General features: G+C 40.1%; 1 protein-coding gene across 2 annotated transcripts; it reads right to left on the bottom strand.

Moving 5' to 3' along the window:
* Positions 1–1,018: 1,018 nt before the first annotated feature.
* On the bottom strand, positions 1,019–17,014 carry LOC131230339 (uncharacterized). 2 transcript variants are annotated; one of them, XM_058226209.1, is made up of 8 exons: positions 16,758–17,012; positions 16,574–16,639; positions 14,927–14,969; positions 13,901–13,955; positions 13,258–13,306; positions 2,604–2,671; positions 2,147–2,255; positions 1,019–1,279 (listed from the first exon to the last, which is right to left on the bottom strand). In XM_058226209.1, the coding sequence occupies exons 1-8, from the start codon at positions 16,917–16,919 to the stop codon at positions 1,166–1,168; spliced, it is 666 nt and encodes a 221-aa protein (XP_058082192.1). In that variant the 5' UTR covers positions 16,920–17,012; the 3' UTR covers positions 1,019–1,165. The 2 variants fall into 2 exon arrangements, with proteins under 2 accessions (XP_058082192.1, XP_058082193.1); XM_058226210.1 differs by lacking the exon at positions 14,927–14,969 and having other exon boundaries at positions 13,901–13,968; positions 16,758–17,014.
* Positions 17,015–22,684: the final 5,670 nt, after the last annotated feature.

Raw genomic sequence — 22,684 nt, 5'->3', positions numbered from 1 at the left:
CTTTGAGTATTACTTTTGTTGGGCTAGGATCTAATAATCATGTAGGACCCATGACCCTAACATTGAGGATTTGTGGAGTTGAATGTGAGCCCCGAGATAGTTTCTTCCCCGTGCTGCACATCCAGCAATGCATTTGTTCCAACCACACATCCATCGTATGAAGAAAATTGACGGTTTTTATCTCTCTCTCCACTAAAATGGACCCATCTATTCTGATGTTCCTACATAGATAGTGGAGATGTCTCTCGATGTCCATGACTCAATTCAAGGGTAATGATGTGCCCGGCCGGGCTACAAGTGCTGGTCTATAAACAGAGAAATTCCGAGGATCGGTTGGATTGAAAATGTGAGATCTGGGCCGTTCCTTATAGGGACCCTGACTACGCTCTGGACCAAAAGTTGGCCACATGGTTCATTGGGTGGGCCATACATGTGTAATGGAAATGGATGTTTAGCATCCTTAGATGGAAAATAATCAATGTTACGTATTCATAGCACGTGTGCTCCAGTACTTGACTGGACTTGCCACATTTTTTCACCATTTCTTAGATGGTGGTGACTCATCCATCCACCACATTCGTGTGCGGATATATTCATTCCATCCAGACCATTCAGATTATGGGCTCGGAAATGGTATTGATTGGACACAATGATAATCATGATCACCACCTAATTGTGAAACAGATGTGAGATACAAAGGAAATGCTCAGCAGTCTAGAAAACAAAAATAGTATCAATCACCTCATCACTGTCATTTCAGGCGGGTACCCCTCAACAATGGGGCCCACCACGAGGATGACATCGACTTACATACATGGCCCAACTAACCACTCATTGATGTATTCTTTCATCAAGATCTTGCAATGTAATTTTCTTGTTCCTCCTGAATGAAAAGGTTTATGATCTACTCTAGGTAAAGATCTGCCTGAATTCTATTTGCAGATATACAACAAATAATCTCCACACATGCACCGCTGATAATGATTTGCAAACGGAGCACGGTAATGCAAAAATCCAATAAAAATGACATGATTTTTTTCTTCCTTTTCTTGTAAGTTCAAAAATGAACTCTCCTTCTTTTTTTTTCCTAAGGTCAACAAGCAACAAGAATTCAAAGAGATCAAAATTGAAATAAAAAAACCAAAAACATTCATTCGTTCCATAATTAATCTCCTTTGATATGTTGTCGTCTACCGATCACATGAACGAACATCAAAGATGCTAATGTCCCAAACAGATATCCAGCAATAGCACCGTAGCTGACACAAATCGGCCAATCCTGCGCATTCGCAATTGAAGTAAATTGTTCAGGCTTACAACAAAAAGATGATTTCTTCTCATGCATACCCTCTTGAGCTCCTTCCATGCTGCATTAGAACTATACTTTTCAAGGATATTTGCAATTAAGGAAAAAATTAGGTGTTTGGGAGGAGTCTTTCTGCACCCACACGTGTGTGCAACAAAGCTCATGTACACACCATATGTGTTGACATGGCACATAGCTACAAGATCCAATCCACCCATCAGCGGTAACCCACTATATAGATGCCCTGATCCAATAATCAGTTGGATCCACTAATCATCGTCATCCTCAGGGTCAGACCCACCTGGTGGGTGGCTTGGATATTGTCCCTGTCTGCCATGGTGGCACATGCAGTAGCATGGATGTGGTATTACTTATACACTCGTGTTCTTACAAACCTCATTTGAGAGTAAGCGATGGCCAATTTCATGTCATTAAAAATGACAAATAATTTCGAGTGTAATTGCACATGTCGACATCTAAGAAAATAAAACACGGTGGCACAAGCGAGAAACTTGCATTTGGATATCAATTATCGAACTGAATTGACACCATTAATAAAGCGGAAATAACCAAACTGTAATTTCTTTCATAGCATTCACTTGAGGGTCAGATTTAAAATTGCAATTACATCAACTTTCAAGTAGGACTTAAAGAAATGTCACTACAATTTGAGGATACTTCTTCATTGTAAATGCTAGGAAACTGTGTGCAGGCATGCATGCCATTTCTTTGATTAAGTTGAATTCTTTTATTCAATTCACTCAAGCATCCAAACACAGCATAAACAATGGAATGTCTTCTACTTGACTATATTAGGATTAAGATCAAGGAATCAATTACCTGCCATGGCCGTTCCCAATCAAGTGGCATAGGCCAAGCCCCAAACCATGCACCAATAACAGCTCCATGTGCCGGAAGACTGATCATATAGTCAACACCTCCAATTGGTCTGCCACCGAATAATTAATTGAATTGATTTAAAGGAAAATATAAATAGAAGAATCGTGTATGTGTGACAGTCATATGGAATGTTTTACCCTTCTTTATTTTATTTTTTTATTTTTTTTAAAGGTAACAATACCAGGGATTGAACCCTGTATCATTCACACATTGCACTGTCTCTACTAGCTCATCTAATGAGCAGGAGACATGGAACATTTTACCCTTCTTTAACCATAGTTGTGAAACTCCCATGGTTTGGCAAAATGCTAGCGGTAAATGCATACACAATTGCAATGCATCTATGGATAAATGCATGGAAAGAAGCCGATCAACACAAAATATAGGAAATGCATACTTAGAATGTGCAAAAAGACGTTGCCAATCCTTCCATGAGGAGCCAAAAACAGAAGCAGCTGGGACAAACTGGCAAAACACCAATAGTTTGTCATTCATTTAAAAAAGACATAGGACAACTATTTGAGAGAGAGAGAGAGAGAGAGAGAGAGAGAGAGAGAGAGAGAGAGAGACTTTGATACTCTAGCTGTGTGATGGATGATACACATGCACTTATAAATTAATAAATTACTATGGAGAGAGACTTTGATACTCTAGCTGTGTGATGGATGATACACATGCACTTATAAATTAATAAATTACTATGGAATTGCATACATGGCATACAAGCAACTCAAACTACTGTCCAAATTATGGGTCCCAATTTAGATCTACCATGAACCAAAGTTTCTAGATCATTTGCCTGAGAGCTGGCTGGAGTTGTAATTTTGTTTCCTGTTCTTTTGTCTCTTGTTTTTTCTTGTAATTCTTTTGGCTGCAGCCTTTTTTCTTTTAAATAAAATTTTATCATTGTGCAAAAAATAATAATCTACAATGAACCAAAAAATATGATTACTTGATTATCTGGATATAAGATTGGTGGAAATTTACTGGACAGTTAAAAATGAGAAATATCTGACGCTCATATTTTAGCAAACATGTGCCCACTAATCAAAGGTTAGGATTGCTCAGCCAATCTGGTTTTGTGACTGTGACTTATCAATGGTGGGTTCCACAATTTAGTCTAATTTGAGTTAATGCACGCCATGCGTGCAACTATCAAGTGCCATAACCTGCCAGAGTATCAAATAACTCCCTCAAACATGACAGATGCAGGAAATACAACTTCTGCAGTAGCTCTGGATAGGAGATTTTGCTGGCCCCAGATGCACCCTCTTCAAATTGCATCTCTATACATAGTATGTCAGGCATCTGTTCCGTGCGTAGGTGGGTCCCACCATAAAGATAACCTGGAGCAAACATCAAGGCTGTCAACTCATCAAAAGGGCCAGCCAGGCGCATCAAACGCTAGTCGGCAAATTTATTTATTTTAGCTGCTCATTATTTTCTTAAGAGGGGTTGCTTGCCTGATGAGTTGACCAGCCTGACTTCTGATCCAGCTCACGTTTACGGTGGGGCCCATCTCATGAACAACTCAAATGTCTGACACATGCCAGGTTGGCATGTGTACTGTGTTGAGGGGCCCATGAAGTGGGTGTTTGTGCAATTAACAAACCTCTTCCACATAGCATGCATTCATATTCACGGAGTATTTGTAGTATGAGAAAGGGTGCATATGTATACAAAACATAATATGCATCTACAATCAGGTTCAAACAGCTTTCATGGTCCAAATGAAATGATATCCAATAATCGACAGCTAGCAATTTGCAGCAGTTATTCATAGTGATGCGGACACAAGCGCATTCAAGGTGTACCAACGAAGAAAGCGCCAACCACAAGTGTCGTCCTTGTGGATAGGCGACTATTGAGGAGTTGAAGACCTTTCACATGTGATTGGACATATAGAAGACCCCACTCAGGGAAGACACATGTGAAGGAAGATTGGAGAAAGAAGATCGAGCTTCCAAACTTTCCCGTACTGATGTTATTTGCGCGTTTTTGACTTAGGGGTCTTTTAGTAATTTTATGTCTTTATTTGCTTATTCTAGGGGTATTTTAGTAATTTTATATCTTTATTTGCTTATTTAAGTGGGCTAAAGCCCTAAACTCGAATTTTAACTATTGATTAATGAAAAGCAAACCCTTTGGTTGCCTCCTTCCTCTCTTCTCTCTAATGGTGCTTCTTCTCTTCCCTTGATCTTCTTCTTCTAATTTCTTCTTGTGCCCCTCCAACTTCTTCAAGGTAATAATTTTCTTCCTTCTATTTTTCAGTTTTGGCTAATCCTTCTTCGATCAAAATCTTGAGAACCGATCTAAACCCTAAACCCCTAAATTCTCAAATCCCTAATCCGAGAAACTTCTTGGTTCTTCGGACTAGTGATCTTCGTTGATCGATTGGGTGTGACCATGCAAGATCGGGAGGTCTCATCCCTCGCCGGATCCAACCTAAGTAGTAATTGAATTCCATAATCCATGGTTGTGGTGATGGCCCGCTCCATTGCATGTTTCCTTTATGATTTTCTCAGTTATGATGATTACTGTTAGAATTTTAGATCATTTATTCCTTTTATTTCCGCTGTTTAATTATGTCCATGAGCATGCATCAATTTGCAGCAGTTATTCATCTACATCTAGATAGTGCAATGACACACAGGATATCAACCCGTCCTTCAAGCTCTATCAAATATAAGGCTGACGATTAAAAAGATGCAAATAAAACTGAATAATTCTTAATCGTCAGCATTCTTGTAATATAAGCAAGAAACACAAGAAAACAAAAACAAACAAACAGAAATATGGAAGTTGGTTAATTCAAAATACCTCCCATGATGTTAAATGCAGAGTTAAATACTAACCTTGCATCACTGCCAGTCATGAAAAGCAACTAATGTCTTGATAAGCTATGAGATTGAGTTCTATAACTTTGAATGGTCAAATAAACACATGAAATGTAGTTAATATTACCACTTCTATTCTTCTAGTACCATTGGTTCACATGCTGAGTAGGGGTGCCAATGGGTCGGGCTCGGGCCTGAAAATCTGAATTTTGAGTAGGGCCATCCGGCCCAACAGCCTGGCCCGAAACAGTCCAATCCGGGCTAAGACGTACCCCAGGCGTGGCCCATTGACAGACCTAATGCTGAGTATAGGAAGTAGGTTTTTCATATCAATGAAGAAGTGTCAAATGTGAAGAAAAAGTGTCAACTGTGAATATGCAACATTTCTATTAGCCTCAACAGTGGCAATGTATAAAAGCATTTTTATCACTCATAGACTGTAGGGGTTACTGGCCTCCGCTCTGAAGTAACTGCTACAACATGATGTACACAACACCCAGAGGCATTCAATAAGGCTAATGCTCCTTGTCTTTGGTAAGGTTAATTAGCTGCAATGAAGGGATCTTCCCAGCTTTCTGATGTCATAATTGAGCATGTTTCCACAGTGCACCATTATCGGTTTGACTGGTTGGGACATGGATATTGTCCTAAACCACAATTCAAGGAAAAGATCAGGTGCCTATTTGTGCCTCCATATAGTGTATCGTGAGTGTGGCAAATGTGCATGACGATTCGAGCCATACATCCTGTTGGCTCTCTGATGTTCTAACCAAACATTGTGGATATCTTAACTGACTAATAGATTAACCTTTTTTTCTCATCGAATGTCAACCGTTGGCCATTTGTCTTTCGGTGACCAACTGTACAGCTCCATGAAATCATCTAAACAGCATGATTTCCAGCCTATGGCCTGTTCTCTGTTGATTTGGACCCATTGAATGGACGGTTCTAGTCCCATCCATGTATGACACATGGGCAGCGGTGACATGGAGGAACAGTATCTTCTGCCTCCAGAGGCACTTGATCAGCTCCCATATATGCATCTAAGCCCAAGGGATTGTTAAACTTAACCCTATGGGTAAAGAGTGAGAGTCTTCATGGACAACCATCAGTTAAGGTGCTCCTCAACCTGCACCGTCCATTAGGATCACCACCTCTCAGATAGGCCACTGCTCAAAAACAGATTCATTGGATGATCCTAACTGTCCAACAAGTCCCCTGCAAAGCCCATTGATTAGATGGTCAAAACTGTACTACTGCCAGAAATTGTAACCTCCAATCAATGGCCATTTTAGGTTTCCTAAAAAGCTCATGACTGGATGATCAAATATCTACCATTGCCTGAACTTGTCTTGACCATCTAATCAATGGACATCCTGGGCGACTTTTTCTTAGGAACCGGTCTATCCAAAATGCGAGCATTGTAATGAATGGTCTGGATCAACAAGCACATTCACCATTGACACTTGTTTGGCTTCCTTTTTTTATTTTGGTCCATAGGATGCCCCAACAATAAAGTGGCTAGACTTTGCAGAATGGGTTACACTATGAAAGAAGCAAACGGGATTGAATTAGTTAGTTCCAAGGTTAGTGCGAAACATGCTAGGTTACAAAAGTTCCACGCAAGGTTTGTTGCGATGAACTTCCAGAGCAATTTTGCAAGATCCAACATAGGAACAAGCTTTGGTCCAAGAGACACTAACATGGAAGAATAGCATCTGTATCAAATCAAATTTGCCAATGAAAATAACCAAGCAGTAGCTTGCATTTGGAAGTAGACTCAACCTGCGATTGATTAAGTGTGGCACTTGGGAGTGACACCGAAATAAAATATTGCAAAGGCAGGCTCTCAGTCCTCTGCCTTTCTCCCCAAAATCGATTAGTCCGCTCTTTTACATGCCTGAAACCACTGGCCTACCGGTTCTGGGCAAAATTGATTCCACCTATGCAGTCTCAAGACATCCAAAATCAATTCCACCCACACAATCTCCAAACATCCAAACACAGATTTTTCGAACGGCTACTGAAACTTTTATTAAGGGGAAAGCAAAACTCAAAAGAGGGCAAGGAGAGGTTATCCAATCAATACAACACTGAGAAATTCCCCCAGATACCCTGAAAAGCCTCCACAAGGCCACCCAAATGCACTACAGGCTCTAGGCCATTCCACAACAAACAGTTTTGCCTTATGGAAGACCTGGCCTTGATTAGATGCCTTGTCCTTGAAAGTCCTGCTATTACGCTCTAACCAGATCACCCAAATGATAGCAAGGAGGACCAAGTGCCATATGATCCTTTTCTTCCTTCTTGATTGAGCAAAATGTGAAAAGAATCTCAGTATCTCAGGGCATGACCCAACCAATTGGCAAAAGAGAAAATAACCTCCCCAAGATTTTCCAGTTAAACTAATGTCATCACAATGCATCAATAAATTTTGAGCCATTTACAAAAACCCGCCAATCTTTTAGTCTATTTGCTAAAACCCGCCTACTTTTAAAACATTTAATGTAATCCGCCTACCCTTGTACTCCATTATCATTTTAATCACTTGGCATCATATGTCATTGCAATTGCATACGGTTTTAAAACCGTATTTTAAGGCTAAAATGCCCTTCATTTAAGACACGTAATGTAGCAGATAAAGTGGCGGTAAATGTTCTTGGTTGGCCACTATGGTGTTTGTGAGAAATACACCCCATTCACATATTTTGCCAAATCATTATATGGCATGAGCCCAATAATGAGGCAGATCCAAAGTTCAAGTGGGCCACAACATAAAACAATGGAGATTATATGCCCATCGTTGAAACATTTATGGCGCCGCAAAAGCTTTGGATCAGGCTAATATTTTTATTCTTTCAATTCATTACAGTAGTAATGACCTTATGAATAGTTAAGCCACTTTATAAATGGTTTGGATTGCATATAAATATCACGGTCGAGCGCAAAAAGTTTTGAATGGTAGGCAGCCCATTTTCCACTATTTCCAGTCATGTGGCCCACTTGAGCTTCAGATCTACCTAATTTTTTTTCTCATGTCTTAACATGATTTGCCAAAACGGATGGACAAACTAGATTTCTCCTAAACATCACGGTGGGCCCTACGTGCACTGGGGTCAGATATGTCATTCAAACGTCAAATCAGGCAATTGTGATTGCTAGCAGCTTTCGCAAAAAATGGAAATGAGTTAAGGCACGGCTATTATCTCATACAACACGGTGTTACCCTGAATGTAAGGCCAACCTTAATGTACTAATTATATATCCAAATCGTCCATCCGAATTTTCACCTCATTGTAGGGCGTTATCCAAAAAATGAGACAAATCTATATCTCAGGTGAACCACACCATAAGAAATAGTGGTGATTTAACATCCAACATTAAAAACTTCTTATGGGCCAAATAAGTTTTAGATCAATCTTATATTTTTTTTCTCCTTTCATCCAGGTCTGTGTGACCTTATCAACAGGTTGGATGTTAAATAAACATTAAGGTGGATGCTAATGGTGAGTGTTCAATGACCACTATTTCTCGTGATGTGGTCCACCAGAAATTTGTTACTTTATTTTTTGGACCATATGCTAAAATAAGTTGTAAAAATATATGGACGGTGTGGTTACGTAACCGATTTGGAATACCATGGGTCTCACCCATATCGTTGGTTCTAGGGTCGCAACCAAGTCATGCTCCCCCATGGGAGGGAATGGATTAGGTGCAACCCCTATCTCACCGTACACGGTGCTACCCTGACAGTGGGGCCCACCTTGATGTACGTATTGTATATCCATATCATCCATCCATATTTCCATATCATTTTGTGGCATGCCCCAAAAATTAAGCAAATCAAAATCTTAGATGGACCTAAACATAGGAAACAATAGCGTTTGACCATTAAAAACTTCCTGTGGACCACAAAAATTTTGGATCAAGCTAACATTTGTTTTTCCCTTCATCTAGTTTTGTGTGACCTTATCAAAAGGTTGGACGGCACGGATATATAATACATGCACCAAGGTGGGCCCCACTATTAGGGTCGCACCGTGTTGGCTAATGCCAGTGTTGCACCTACTCTACTCCACATCCTTGGGTGGTAAGCTATGTAAGGCCCACCATGGTGTTAGTGAAAAATCCACATTGTCCATCCGTTTTTCCATATCATTTTAGGGTATGACCCCGAAAATGAGGTAGATCCAATGTTCAAGTGGACCACCTGACCCTGAAAATGAGGTAGATCCAAAGCTCAAGTGGACCACACTAGGTAAATATATTTTACAGTTCTAACATTGTCCACCATTGAAACCTTCCTAGAGCCTACTTACAATTCAAATCTAACTCATTCTTTTGGCTCGTGATCTAAAATGAGCATACAAAATGGATAGACGGTTTCAATTAACTGCATAGGTAACGATAGACCCCATATAGACTCTTTTGCAAGTCGTCCCCAAATAATAGGATAGATTCGTGAAAACAAGTACCGTTAAGGGAAATATGGTCATTTTCAGGCCTTAACAGCATTTTTCCGTCCGCCACAGTTAGTCAAAGTCAACTAAGCGATTTTCTCACCGTCTTTTCAAACAGTATACAGCAAGGTTTCCGAATATCAACCAAAAGGTAGGCGGCAATCCCCAAATGTCCCTTTTCTTTATAGAGAAAAGATTGAATGAAAAATGGTTTTTGATGTTCGTATTAATTCAGAATGATTTCTTCTTTCTTGCCATTTTGATGATATTTTTGGGGTTGTTTTTTCTCATTGGGATTGATTCAAAAGAAGCACAACAAGCTAAGGAATCAAGACAAAGGGTGAGAATACCTAAGGAAATACATTCAATTCCAACAATTCTCACAGACAGAGGGAGCTTAAATTGAGAGAGAGAGAGAGAGAGAGAGAGAGATTAGAGACTTCAAGACAACCCACATGTGCAGCATGGGAGCATCACGTTGTTTCGCTTCTTAACTAAACAAATAATCTCGTGGTTTCCATTAAATTACGAGAATGGCACCAAGACTTCTGTGTTAGTTTACTACCATTTTGAAAATGTGGTGCTTCTTCTCCTCATACATCGCACTGACGTAGAGCTATCATCCAAATTGTGAGCCCCATTGTGTATGGAGCGTATTCGTAAACTGGCACCGGTAAAGCAATCCTAACCATCCAATTAGTGGTTATTGAATGGGCGGTTGAGAATAAAATAGTAAGTTGTCCAAATTCATAGGGAAATCAGATGGTTAGTACCATCTTCCCAATAAAAATTTTGTTTTCTCCATCCACAATTAGATAAATTGTTTGGACAGTCTAGATTTCCATGCAGCTATGCCATGTGTATGATTGAATAATCATTTACAATCTTTAAATGGTTCTGAACTACTATACAAGTCTTAAACAAAAGAAAAATGGATATTTAGAGATTGTTGCCTACCTTTTAGTCGATATTTGGAAACCTGCCTGCTTTTAAGTTATTTTAAATAATGCGCCTACCGTTTGAAAAGACGGTGAGAAAATTGTTTAGCTGACTTTAACTAACTGTAGCAAACGGAAAAGCATCATTAAGGCCTGAAAATTACCATTTCACCCTTAAGGGCACTCGTTTTCACGAATTTACCCGTTGTTTGGGGACAACTTGCGAAAGAGTCTACGGGGCTTATTGTTACGTATACAATTGATCAAAACCATCCATCCATTTTGTATGCCCATTTTAGGTCATAAGCCAAAAGAATGAGCTAGATCCGAATTGCAAGAGGGCTCTAAGAAGGTTTCAAAGGTAGACAATGTTAGAACCGTAAAATATATTTACCTAGTGTGATCCATTTGAGCATTGGATCTACCTCATTTTCAAGGTCATGCCTTAAAATAATATGGAAAAATGGATGGACAGTGTGGATTTTTCACAAACATCATGTTGGGCCTCACCTAGCTTACCACCTAAGGATGTAGAGTAGGTGCGACCCTGGCATTAGCCAACAAGGCACGGCCCTAATAGTGGGGCCCACCTTGATGCATGTATTGTATATCCACACCGTCCAACCTTTTGATAAGGTCACACAAAACTAGATGAAGGGAAAAACAAATATCAGCTTGATCCAAAACTTTTGTGGCCCACAAAAAGTTTTTAATGGTCAAACATTACTATTTCCTGTGTTTAGGTCCATCTAAGATTTGGATCTGTTTAATTTTTGGAGAATGCCACAAAATGATCTAGAAATACAGATGGACAATGTGTATATACAATAAATACATCAAGGCAGGCCTTGCAATCAAGGCAAGCACCATGTGCTGTGAGACCAGGGTCACAACTAATCAACTCCCTCCCATGGGGGAGTGCAACTTAGCTGAGACCCTAGAACCAGCGATGGGGTGAGACCCTGACCGTAGGGCCCACATCAATGTGTTCATCATATATTCACGTCATCCATCTATTTTTACCGCTTATTTTAGTACAGATGCAAATTTCAGGTGGACCACACCACCCGAAACAATGGTCATTGAACGCTCACCATTAAAAACTTCATAGCATCCACCATAATGTTTATTGAACATCCAACATATTGATAAAGTCACACAGACCTAGATGAAAGAAATATATATATATATATATGATTGATTTAAAATTTATTTGGCCCATAAGAAGTTTTTAATGGTAGGCGTTAAATCACCATTGTTTCTTATGGTGTGGTCCACCTGAGATATAGATCTGCCACATTTTTCAGATAACGCCCTATGATGAGGTGAAAATACAGATGGACGGTGTGGGTATACAATTGGTACATTAAGGTTGGCCTCACATTCAGGGCAGTACCGTGTTAAATGAAACAAGGGCCATACTTTAACCCATTCCCCTTTCTTGCGAAAGCTGCCAGCAATTACAGCTAGCCGATTTGATGTTTGAATGACATATATGACCCCACTGCACATAGGCCCCACCATGATGTTTAGGAGAAATTTACTCCATCCATCAGTTTTGACAAATCATGTTAAGACACGAGACTAAAAATTAGGCAGATCCGAAACTCAAGTGGGCCACATGACTGGAAATAGTGGAAAGGGGCTGCCTACCGTTCAAAACATTCTGGGGCCGACTATGATATTTATATGCAATCCAAACTATTCATAAAGTGGCTCAACTGTTCATAATGTCATTACCACTGTAATGAATTGAAAGAATAAAAATATTAACCCGATCCAAAACTTCTGCGGCCTCACAAATGTTTCAACGATGGGCATACAATCTCCACTATTTTCTATTCTGTAGCCCACTTGAGCTTTGGATTTGCCTCGTTTTGTTGGCTCATGCCATAACATGATGTGGCAAAACATGTGAAAGGTGGATTTCTCACAAACACCATAGCAGGCACCGCCTAGCTTGGGATCCAAGAACATTGACTGTCACTTTGTCTGCTATGTTACGTGTCTCAAATGAAGGGCATTTTAGCCTTAAAATACGGTTTTAAAACCGTATGCAATCGCAACAGCATATGACGCCAGACGGTTAAATCGATAACGGAGCAAAAGGGTAGGCGCATTACTTTAAATATTTTAAAAGTATGCGGGTTTTTGTAAATAGACCAAAAGATAGGCAGGTTTTTGTAAATGACCCATAAATTTTTGAAGGATTCAATACACGATGGACCATAGTTTCCGTGTCTTTCAAGCACACAATACATCTATTGGTTAGAATCATTTGCCATTTCCTCGGGTCTTAGACAGTAGGAATTTTGTTTTTATCTGCCAGCCAAGTGAAGGCCACCACTCGAGGAGGAATCAGGTATTTCCAAATGTGGCAAACGGGGTACTTATAGTACAGGATATCGAGAGCTTGAAGCACTGAATAGAAAGATGTCACTGTAAAAATCCCAAATTTGCTTGGTTCCAAACCCATCTATCCTCTCCAGACGATGGACTTCCTTAATTATGAAGCATCTCCATTAGATTTGCAAACTCTACGATATCCTAATTGAGGAAATTTCTTCTGAAACTAGGATTCCACACTGTGATCTACCACTCTCGAAATGCACACTTAGATGCCACTCTAAATTTGAAGGTAGGAGGAAATATCCTTGTGAATATCAAGGTTCCAACCCGGGTATCCCTCCAATTAAAAGGGATCTACTGATTCTACTCATGTCATTTAAATTACCACCCAAACAAAATCCAACAAGAAGGCATTACAGGTGGATAAAAAAACGATGATCTCAGAAGGCATGGAGTGGTTTACTCACAGTGAACAATGACATGAGAAGGGACCAGTTAATAGTCTTTGTTAGGTACCTGTTCCAAAAAAGGAGTTAAAAAACTTTAAATCCTTTCAGTAATAACGCATGCTCTTTGCCAAGTACTTGTTCCAAACATGGAAAATATGCATGAAAAAAGATTATTCTAATTACCCAAATCTAGTAATAAGAGTCTGCAAGTACAAGCAAGAACATAGTTCTCTTGTTTTAGTCATGCTAACCTGCGCACTTTCTTACATGAGCACCCATGCGCAGCTTTGCACACATGTCATGGGCACAAAATCTGAACCATCCATGTGATGCAGCACCCCATAAAACCTCCAAGGCCCAACTTTCAGCCTGATCCAAAACTCTGGTGAGCCATAGCGAAGAGAGAGGAAAATCAAGGGAGGTAACTGTTTCCCTTTTTCATGGCCCACCAGAGTTTTGGATTAGGCTGAAAGTTGAACCTTAGAGGCTTCATGGGGTGCCGCATCACGTGGACGGTTCAGATTTTGCTCTCACGTCATGTATCAAAAAGTGCTCATGAGTTCTCATGAGAACTGGTGCACAGCTTAACATTTCACTGTGTGTGTGTGTGTGTGTGTGTGTGTGTGTGTGTGTGTGTGTAAGTGAATGGGATTTAACTTACTCAATCCGAATAGGTGCACCCAAAATAAAAGCTCCGAAGGCATTTAGTAGAGCCCCTGCAAAGTAAAACTTAAACGAATTGCCATTTGTAAATTCTGAAGAATTGGGGAAAGAAAAAGGATTGCAAGAAAAAACATAAAGAGAGTGCAATGTGAGGGCCTTTATGTAGTAAAGATATGAAAGGAGAATGCAAACACCCATAATAGGGTCATTTGGGAGTGTGTACTCGATATGCATGCAAATTGGAATCACAGGGTCTTGGTGTGCTTTAAAAACAAGAGATTTTTGGTGAATTTAATGTGAATTGGATTCCAATTCACAGCAAATACACTCCCAAAAGCACTAACTTTACTGATTCACATCAATTACCACCGAATACACACTCCCAAACAACCCCCATGGAGAAATGAATAGTTGGGTGAAGGAGTATATTGAATTGAGGTTCAGATAAATTGTCAGGCTCTTTCTGATTACCCCTTTTTTACCATCAATTTTGCAGGGCATTGATGGATGGATGGATGGATGGATAGGATCCTCTGGTTGTTGCTGATTTACCTAGTGATCCATGAAGGCTGGACTGAAGGATGTTCCAGATCAATTGGTTGGACCGTCCACGAGTCCAAATTGCAATTCACTGCACTGTAACTTATGGTGCATCAAGTATATCGGAGCATTTCTCTTTTCCTGTTGTGCCTGACAACGAGATTCTTTAAGAGCTTCCAAATAAGAGTGCTGGTATGATGTGCATTTTATGGAGTTCAGCAAAGTGAGCACCAAAACATCTTAACAATGCATGCATATCAGCACAATGATGAGGGCCATTAATCAGCTGCGCAACAGTACATAGTCGACTATAACTCACAGGAATGAGAGGGCAAGGATTATCTGATCACTGCAATTTTTGGCCCAGGCCCAGCCACATGGTGGTTCAGTAGATCAATGGTCCTGATCACCACATACATTCACCACATGTACGTTGGAACCACAGGTAACAGAAAAAAGAGCATATAAGTATCAGAATTTCTACCTGCAGGAAGTCCTAAAATTCCCCGTCCGACCGCCTTCCAATACTGTAAAAAGTCAACTTCTCTTAGAAAGAGGAATTGAATGATAAGCGAGTCTTTGCACAGTATAAGCACATTCTCAATTCTGATCATCACAGCCTGTATTTCAGTAATCTGGATTGCTTGTCTGTTGTGTCCCACATTGGATGGACAAAGCCCCAAATCTCTCCCAAATGGGAAAATCCCAAGTGCCATTCTAGGACTATTTTTAGATGAATATGGACAATTGTATTTTTGTTCTTAACCATCTATACATAGGCCTTGGAAGATCCCAAGCACCATTCGACAACTATTTTCAGATGAATGGGGATAATTGTATTTTTTTTTCTTAACCGTCTATACATAGGCCACAAATCGAAAGGTTAAGATGTCCTATGGAGGATATTTTTTGTGCATAATCCATCCACTTCGGCCTACAAATAGGACAATCTTAAGTTCTTAACCTTTCAAGTTGCAGCCTATGAATAGACAGTTAAGAAGAAAATACAACAGTTAAACATTGAAGAAATAATTGGAAAATCAAAAGCTGCATACTAAAATGAGCAACTTCAGGGCTATGGAGTCACTTTCACTTTTAGTGGGGTATTCCTTTCACACTGCTGGTACGATTCAATTCAACATTTTGTTCATTCGGGTTTGATTGTGTCATAGCACTATAATTCGGATTAGGTTTATCGTTGGATGAACTGCATTGCTGATATTGACCCCAAAAAAGAAACGGTAGGAACAGCTAGTCTGTGAACAGCCAACCATGGCACTGTCAAAATTGGATAGGTTCGATCTATGGTCATTGAGGCCTCCTAAAAGGATTTACTAAATGAATGAAGTTGTGCCAAAGGATCAGAATGGCCAGTTATTAATGGAATCCCTTGCCAGCTCTCTGTGAAATACTCGTTTGGCATAGACAGTTAAGAAGAAAGTACAACGGTTAAACATTCAACTGAAAAGGTCATATGCCCCAGTTGCCAGAATTGAAAACAGGCATGTGCTGCAGAATGAAGCAGGCCCCATACCATAAAACTACTCTTAGAAATTATAAAAACAAATAAATACCACAATCAATTTTTTTTTTAAAGATTTTTACCACAAATTCTTCAGTATTTCTGATTTTACCAAACAATGCCTCGTAAGTGAAATCCCCAAGAGGCGCTTATCAGGTTGTAAGACCCATATGGTGTGTGGGCGACATCAAACCCATCCAAGCATGTGTATCTCACCATGATGATCAGAACAACCAAAAAACTAGCTAGTCCAATCATCAAGTGGGCCACACCATAAAAAAGCCATGCACACCACCCGGAATTATCCAAATTCAAGTGTGGCCCATCTGATGATCGGATCGGCCTGGTTTTTTCCTCATCCGATCATCCTGATAGGTTACATCTGTTGGACGGGTTGGATGGTCATACACACACCACCACATCAGCTCCACAATAAAAATAAAATAAAATAAAAATCTCGAATTGAGGGCATTTTGGTCATTCAAACTGCTCATCCTTCAAGTCAAGGCATTGCTGAGTAAAATCAGAAATCCAAGGAATTTTGCAGTAAAAACCCAAAAAAAAAAAGGGAAGAAATTACGAATAAAGCAGAAAATAATTCAGATTTACCGAGCAATGATCGGGATTTCGTCGAAGAAAGCTGTAACCGAAAATCACGATCGGGCTTTCAATCGCCTGCAGAAGAAAGAAAAGAACGAGAAAAAAAAAAAAAACAAGAACGAAATGAGAGAGAGAGAAGTGAGATGTACAAAGGCCTTGCGAATCGACGGTTTGGATTTTTCCTTTTCTTTACCCAGAGGAGACGGAGGGTTTGGGTGGGATTGGAGATGAGATTGGAGGCGTGTACGTTTCGAGCGATCCAAAAAGCAGAAGCTAGGGCGAGTACGCAAAGCGAGTGCAGAGCAAACGCCTTGGAAGTGGAGAGCGTGTAGGTTTCTGCTCTGGCCGTCGGCATTTTTTTGTGTTGCCGGAGATGATAGCAGCAGCACAGGTCACACCGCAGGAAGAGGAGAGGCGATATGAAAGGCCGGACTCGTATGTTTGTTTAGCACTTGGATTCTCTAGTGACCCCTGTCGGTGCTATGGACCCCACAATGATTTATATGTTTTATCCATGCCGTCCATCCATTTTTTCATATTTTTTTATAGCATTATGAAAAAAATGAGATAGATCCAAAACTCAGGTGGGCCACAAGACAGGAAACAATGGTGATTGAAAGCCCACCACTAAAAACTTCCCGGGGCCAGGAAAGTTTTGGATCAAGCTGATATTTGTGTTTTCCCTCAATCCGGATCCGTGTGACCTTATCAACAGGTTAGAGCATATAAACGTTACAATGAGCCCTAGGAATTTTTTAATGGTGGACGTTCAATCGCCATTTTTTCCTGTGGTGTGGTCCGTCTGAGACTTGGATCTACCTCATTCTTGGACTAATTGGCTAAAATGAGCTGGAAAAATGGATGGACAGCATGGATGAAAGACATACATCATGGCGGGTCCCACAGAACCGACCTAGTTACCGTAGAGGTCACCGCGGAATCTGAGTCCGTTTGTTTAGAACCGTTTTAAAATGGTGGTGACTCTTCGACCGTACGCATGAGATAGTTTGTACGGCATTTTCAGGCCGTCCAAATTTCCGAAGCAGCTGTGGACAGAGCATAACATAAAAACTAGACTGAGAAGATAATATTAACCATCTGATTTTTCCTTCCGATTTCCACCACGATTATTTTACTTCAACAATCCGCCTGATGGCCGCTAGTTGGACGGCTAAGATTGCTTTGTCAATGTAATTGTAGTGGCATGATGTAACGTCTCAGAAAAATCCATATAAGAACCCCAATACCACCTCAGGCAGAAATTACCTGGGACCAAAACATTTAGAAATTAGATTAATGTTGCAAATGCTAAATTAGAGTGCTTATGAAATTAGCACTAATCACTTTAAATATGATCTGCAAGATCCAAAACGTGCAGAATCATTGACGCTACATTATCCTGAAATCTAGAATCCGTCCTTAAACCCGGTTGCTCTCGGAAGCACACCGAAACTCCGTATCGGACGTGGACCGCACGTCGAAAGTCCAATTACCCCGAAACTATACGGATATGACCGCATTACTGGACTTGACCACCCCCTCAGAAATTAAGTCATAATTGTGTATAGAAATGCACAACTTGAGCCTGGAGCAAAGTGCGTGAGAAACGTGAAAATATTTAGAAATGAAAATCCGGATTTAAGTAATCTGAGTCGTGTCGCTTGCGGGTCAAATATAAGGATTCAGACCATCAGAATCTGACCCAAATACACCCTCGGATCAGGAGAAATATCCCACACATGTCGGTGTACTTGTGGCCCTGATCGAGTGCCGGTGACCGTTAAACTGAAACTGGTCCACCACAGCTGATCTGTAAATTCGATCGGAACGAAAACTCAACCTGACCTAGATCCATGGTCATGAAGCTTAAGTCCGACCGCACGTAGAAAATGGGCCACCAGAAGTGCTTCGTTGGACCGGAACAGTCCATATTTGGATATAACCTAAGTATACCTTAGCCCTGGGGCTATTCCCATCAAACCTGGCCTATATAAGGACCTTAAACCCTCTCTCTCTCACCCCATACGAATTTGAAAAACCCTAGGGAAGAGAGGAGAGAAAAGAGAAGGGAAAAGAGAGAAAGTGAGAGTGAGAGTTGGAGAATCTTCATGGGATTCGATCCCACTATTCTACGCACTCAACTACCATTCCTGTATCACTATACAGGCAATTCCGATTCCGTTCTTAGGTAAGAAAACCTGACCCTAACCTGTTTTAGGATTTCAGATAGTGTAAGTTATGAAATAGCTAACCCAATTCATGTTATAGGTTGCCAATACACCGTTGACAAAAGCTAAGTGTCTAAAATGAATTCGTTACGCGTTCACCGATGAAAGGTGCGGACTATAAACGTATAGGTTATGGTTTTCAAGGCTTTTAATGTCGGTTAATGGTTTATTACTGATGTGGGTGCTATTTTACATGCCAAATGCGATGTTTGTTTCGCGTTTCAGATATATATGAACTATATGAAGTTTAGTGTATCCCATGTATTTGTAGAAAGGGTCGTATACGTATGGAATTTAAACGTGTGTTTGCCATGGTTAATTGTCGCGTGGTTATGCTAGTTGTATGTGTAACAACTCCTTGGCGAAAGGATTTGGCCCAGTATGTGTTACGGCCAACATATGTCATATATGTTGAAGTGTGTAGACTAAGCGTTTGTCGAAATGCCTGAGTGAACATGGAATCATGATTAATACTTGTTATGATAGATGTTTGTTAATACATGATTGTTGTATGTGTCGCAACTCCTATGCGAAAGGATTTGCTATAATATGCATTTTAAGTAAATAAATCTATGTATGTTGGAATATGTAGTCTGAGTGTTTGTAGAAATGTCTGAATGATCAGGCATGTAGTATTTGTACTTTACATGGGTGTTGAGATAAGATTCTCAACTACCTTAACGATGTATATAATTTCCTTCATGTAATTTGTATTCTTAGTCTGCTTTACTTAGACACTGCATATGTGTGAATTCATGTTTTAGTTGAAATCCATCAAATGCTCACATGCTTGTATGATTGGAATTGTTGATCAATTACTGTTTTGATTAGCTTGTATAATTATCTGTTATAATTGAATGTGTCTAGGACTACGGAATAGTCCAGATAATCGGTAACAAGCACTGAATAGGTGGCTGAGGTTGTCTCGCCACATAGGACGTGTTCGATGAACCCGAGTCGTACCTTGGTTGTCGGCAGTGGTTAGGCCACACGGAGTGCTTACGCACTTCATGTCGGTCAATTCAACTTGCGCTCGTACTAGTCTAGCTCGTCAAGTAACCCGATTGACCTGATGTATGTTCACCATGTATGGACGCTACTGTGTGAATCTAGGGTACCAAACTCACCAGTGAAAATCCCTTAAAACCTTGGTACCTCGATCCGCTAAGACTCATGAGCCGGGCATGGTGGTATGGGATACCGTGGTCGAGCTGTCGGCCTATGTTAGGATGACGAGCCTCCCCGTAGTGACTAGTGAGCAACCCAGACTCGTGAGCCGAATACGGTGGTATGGGACACTGTATTCGAGCTGTCGGCCTACACTGATAAGGTGACGAGCCCTTTGTAGTGACCTCGAGCATACTTTAGAACTGCGTAGAGGCGACGAGCCCTTACGTAGCAACAAGAGTACACTAGGTCTGCACTGATAAGGTGATGAGCCCTTTGCAGCGACTTAGAACCACAACATCGTATGAGAATTGCTAGAATTGACGACCCTAGAATGAATCATTGTTTGGGAATTGATATAAGAGAGGTATCTTAGCTTCTCAATCCTGTTGTATGAAAAGGACTAATAAGAACTTGGTAATCATACTCATGCACCACATTGCATGTGCCGTTTGGCGATGTGTAGAGAGCACGAGGAAGTGACTGACATGCGCGACTGTTAGATGAAGATCGCTGAAGGAGTGCAGACGAGGGCATACATCATTTATACATACCATTCCTGCATTAATCAGAATATCTAGGGATGTTCGATTGTATTGATTTATCATTACTGCTTAACTGAATTGATAACATGTTAACATTTGCTTTATTGTTCCACTGAGTTGATCAATCACTCCCACGTTACGGGACGGTTCTTGAACACCAACCAGACCCTGTTGTAGGTTTAGATGATGGCGTAGCTTGCGAGGCGGAGCCGAACTTTGAAGATGATGAGGAGGCATTCTCATATATGTAGTATTCAGGCGGATTCTCGTAGACCGTTCTGAATTGACGGGGGCTTCAAGGTTATACTTGTAGTGGACTGTTACATTTTTTATATTTTACATTTTGAAACAATACATGTAATTATTGACCTGGCAATGCATACATACTTTGGGGACCTAAACTAGTCTATCAAGTTATACATATTTGTTTTAGTCTTCCGCTTGCGTATTACAACTGTCCCTGGATTATGTTTTGCTGATTTGGCTTAATCTTATTTATGTTTTATGCACTAATACAGACAACATTTAATCATCATTAAATATGTTGCATAAGTGATGCGTTGGAATTTGGGAGTTGAACTTTTACTCGACCCCCGATTTTCAGGGCGTTACACATGATCTATCCACAACAAGACCTACAATTTGAATGGTCTGGATAGATGTGCATCAGCAACAAGTGTGAGTAAGATGAGTCAAAACCATTTTTTTTAATTGTACTAAACTAAAAAAAGAGTCTAACACCATAATTAATTACATTTATGAATGTTTGTCATGGTTTTGAGATGCAACTCGCCCGAGTCAACTCGGACTCAGTTGAACCTGATCGATTCAACCCCAACTGAGGTGAGTCCCAACTCGATTCGAAGACGAACGAGTCACCTGACTTGGTCAAAAATGGCGGATTCAACCCCAATTGAGGCAAGTCCCAACTCGACTCGAAGGCGAGTGAGTTGGCCTGAGCCGCCAAGCCTTTCCACCATGAATTAAACCTTACAAAGCATGAACTTTGAGTTACACATGACCATGGACTATAAAAGCTGTTCAAGCAAATAAAAGAAGGCACTCATACAATTTGAACGTGATTTAACTTGGATCGAAGATGTAGAGAGGCAAACCATACAATAATTGTTTGGTCCAAGGATAGACTAGGTTATTCTCTTTGGGACAAATCAGATGAGTTTTTTTAGTGTGACTAATGCCAACATATTCACCTCTAAGACCATCAAATTATCATTAAATCATGATAGATCAAAGTGTTACGATCCTAAGGGTTTAATAGCCTAACTTTACAAACTCCATCAATCATGAGGCTAAACCAGAGTGCAACTGTCATTCCTTAAAATAGAGGATAGGGTGAGTGCCGCCACAGAGTGGGCCACCTTATACATCAATTGGCAGTCTAATGAGGAATATGTGCGAGAGAAAATTGAAGAGAAGATAAGCTAATGTATGCATTTCACAATCCTAAATATAGAATCATGACCGTCAATTCACTTACATGAAAACTAATCATATGAGCCGATGCTGTCTTAATTGGTTTTTCATTCAGCTCAAACTTAGAGTAAGGCTTGTGCATGTGTACAAGCTAAAGCATGATGTAAGAATTTTCACAAAGGCATTGGGGAGAAAAACTTTTGAATAGTTCAATATTTCGATTTCCATGTGAGACTAAACTTTCTGTATTTAGAACATGAAGAAGGGGAAAATAAAGCTTTTTACAAAGCAACACAACAAAGAACCCAGCTTGCTTTGAATACACCGACTATAATTACACTAATTCCATTTTCTAACTTACAGATTCATGGAAGCTAAGGATGGTGAAAATGAAAACTAGTCAACGTTCCTAACTAAAGTTCCTTGATTTACATTGATACACCAACCTCTAACAGCTTGAACTTTTAGAGAAGTGGTTTGTCATGGTATCAAAGTGGAAGGTCATGTGTTTAAATCCCAAGCGCATCAAATATGACTCTGTAATATATCTCCCCACGAGGGGCCATTTACGGTATCCCATGTGTATGATCTTTGAACCCAACGAGTATATTGGATTGATTTTAGTTTAGATGATGTTTACAATGTCCTTTATTACCCAATGAGTATATTGGGTTGATTTTAGTTTAGATGATGTTTACTATGTCCTTTATTAAAAATATTATAATTTGTGGGAGTTCATATAGACA

Source organism: Magnolia sinica, chromosome 17, assembly GCF_029962835.1.
Source record: "Magnolia sinica isolate HGM2019 chromosome 17, MsV1, whole genome shotgun sequence".
Lineage (NCBI taxonomy): Eukaryota > Viridiplantae > Streptophyta > Magnoliopsida > Magnoliales > Magnoliaceae > Magnolia > Magnolia sinica.
Note: the sequence above shows the minus strand (reverse complement) of the source record. Positions and strands in the feature narration are given on the sequence as shown.

Bases quoted from the DNA above. Each gene is read 5' to 3' on its own strand.
- LOC131230339 (XM_058226209.1), bottom strand. From the start codon at position 16,919: ATGCCGACGGCCAGAGCAGAAACCTACACGCTCTCCACTTCCAAGGCG. The intron at 2,256-2,603 runs GTATGCATTTCC...ATTCGGTGGCAG, and splicing joins CGTCTTTTTGCACATTCTAA to ACCAATTGGAGGTGTTGACT. The intron at 1,280-2,146 runs GTAATTGATTCC...GCGAATGCGCAG, and splicing joins ATTGGGAACGGCCATGGCAG to GATTGGCCGATTTGTGTCAG.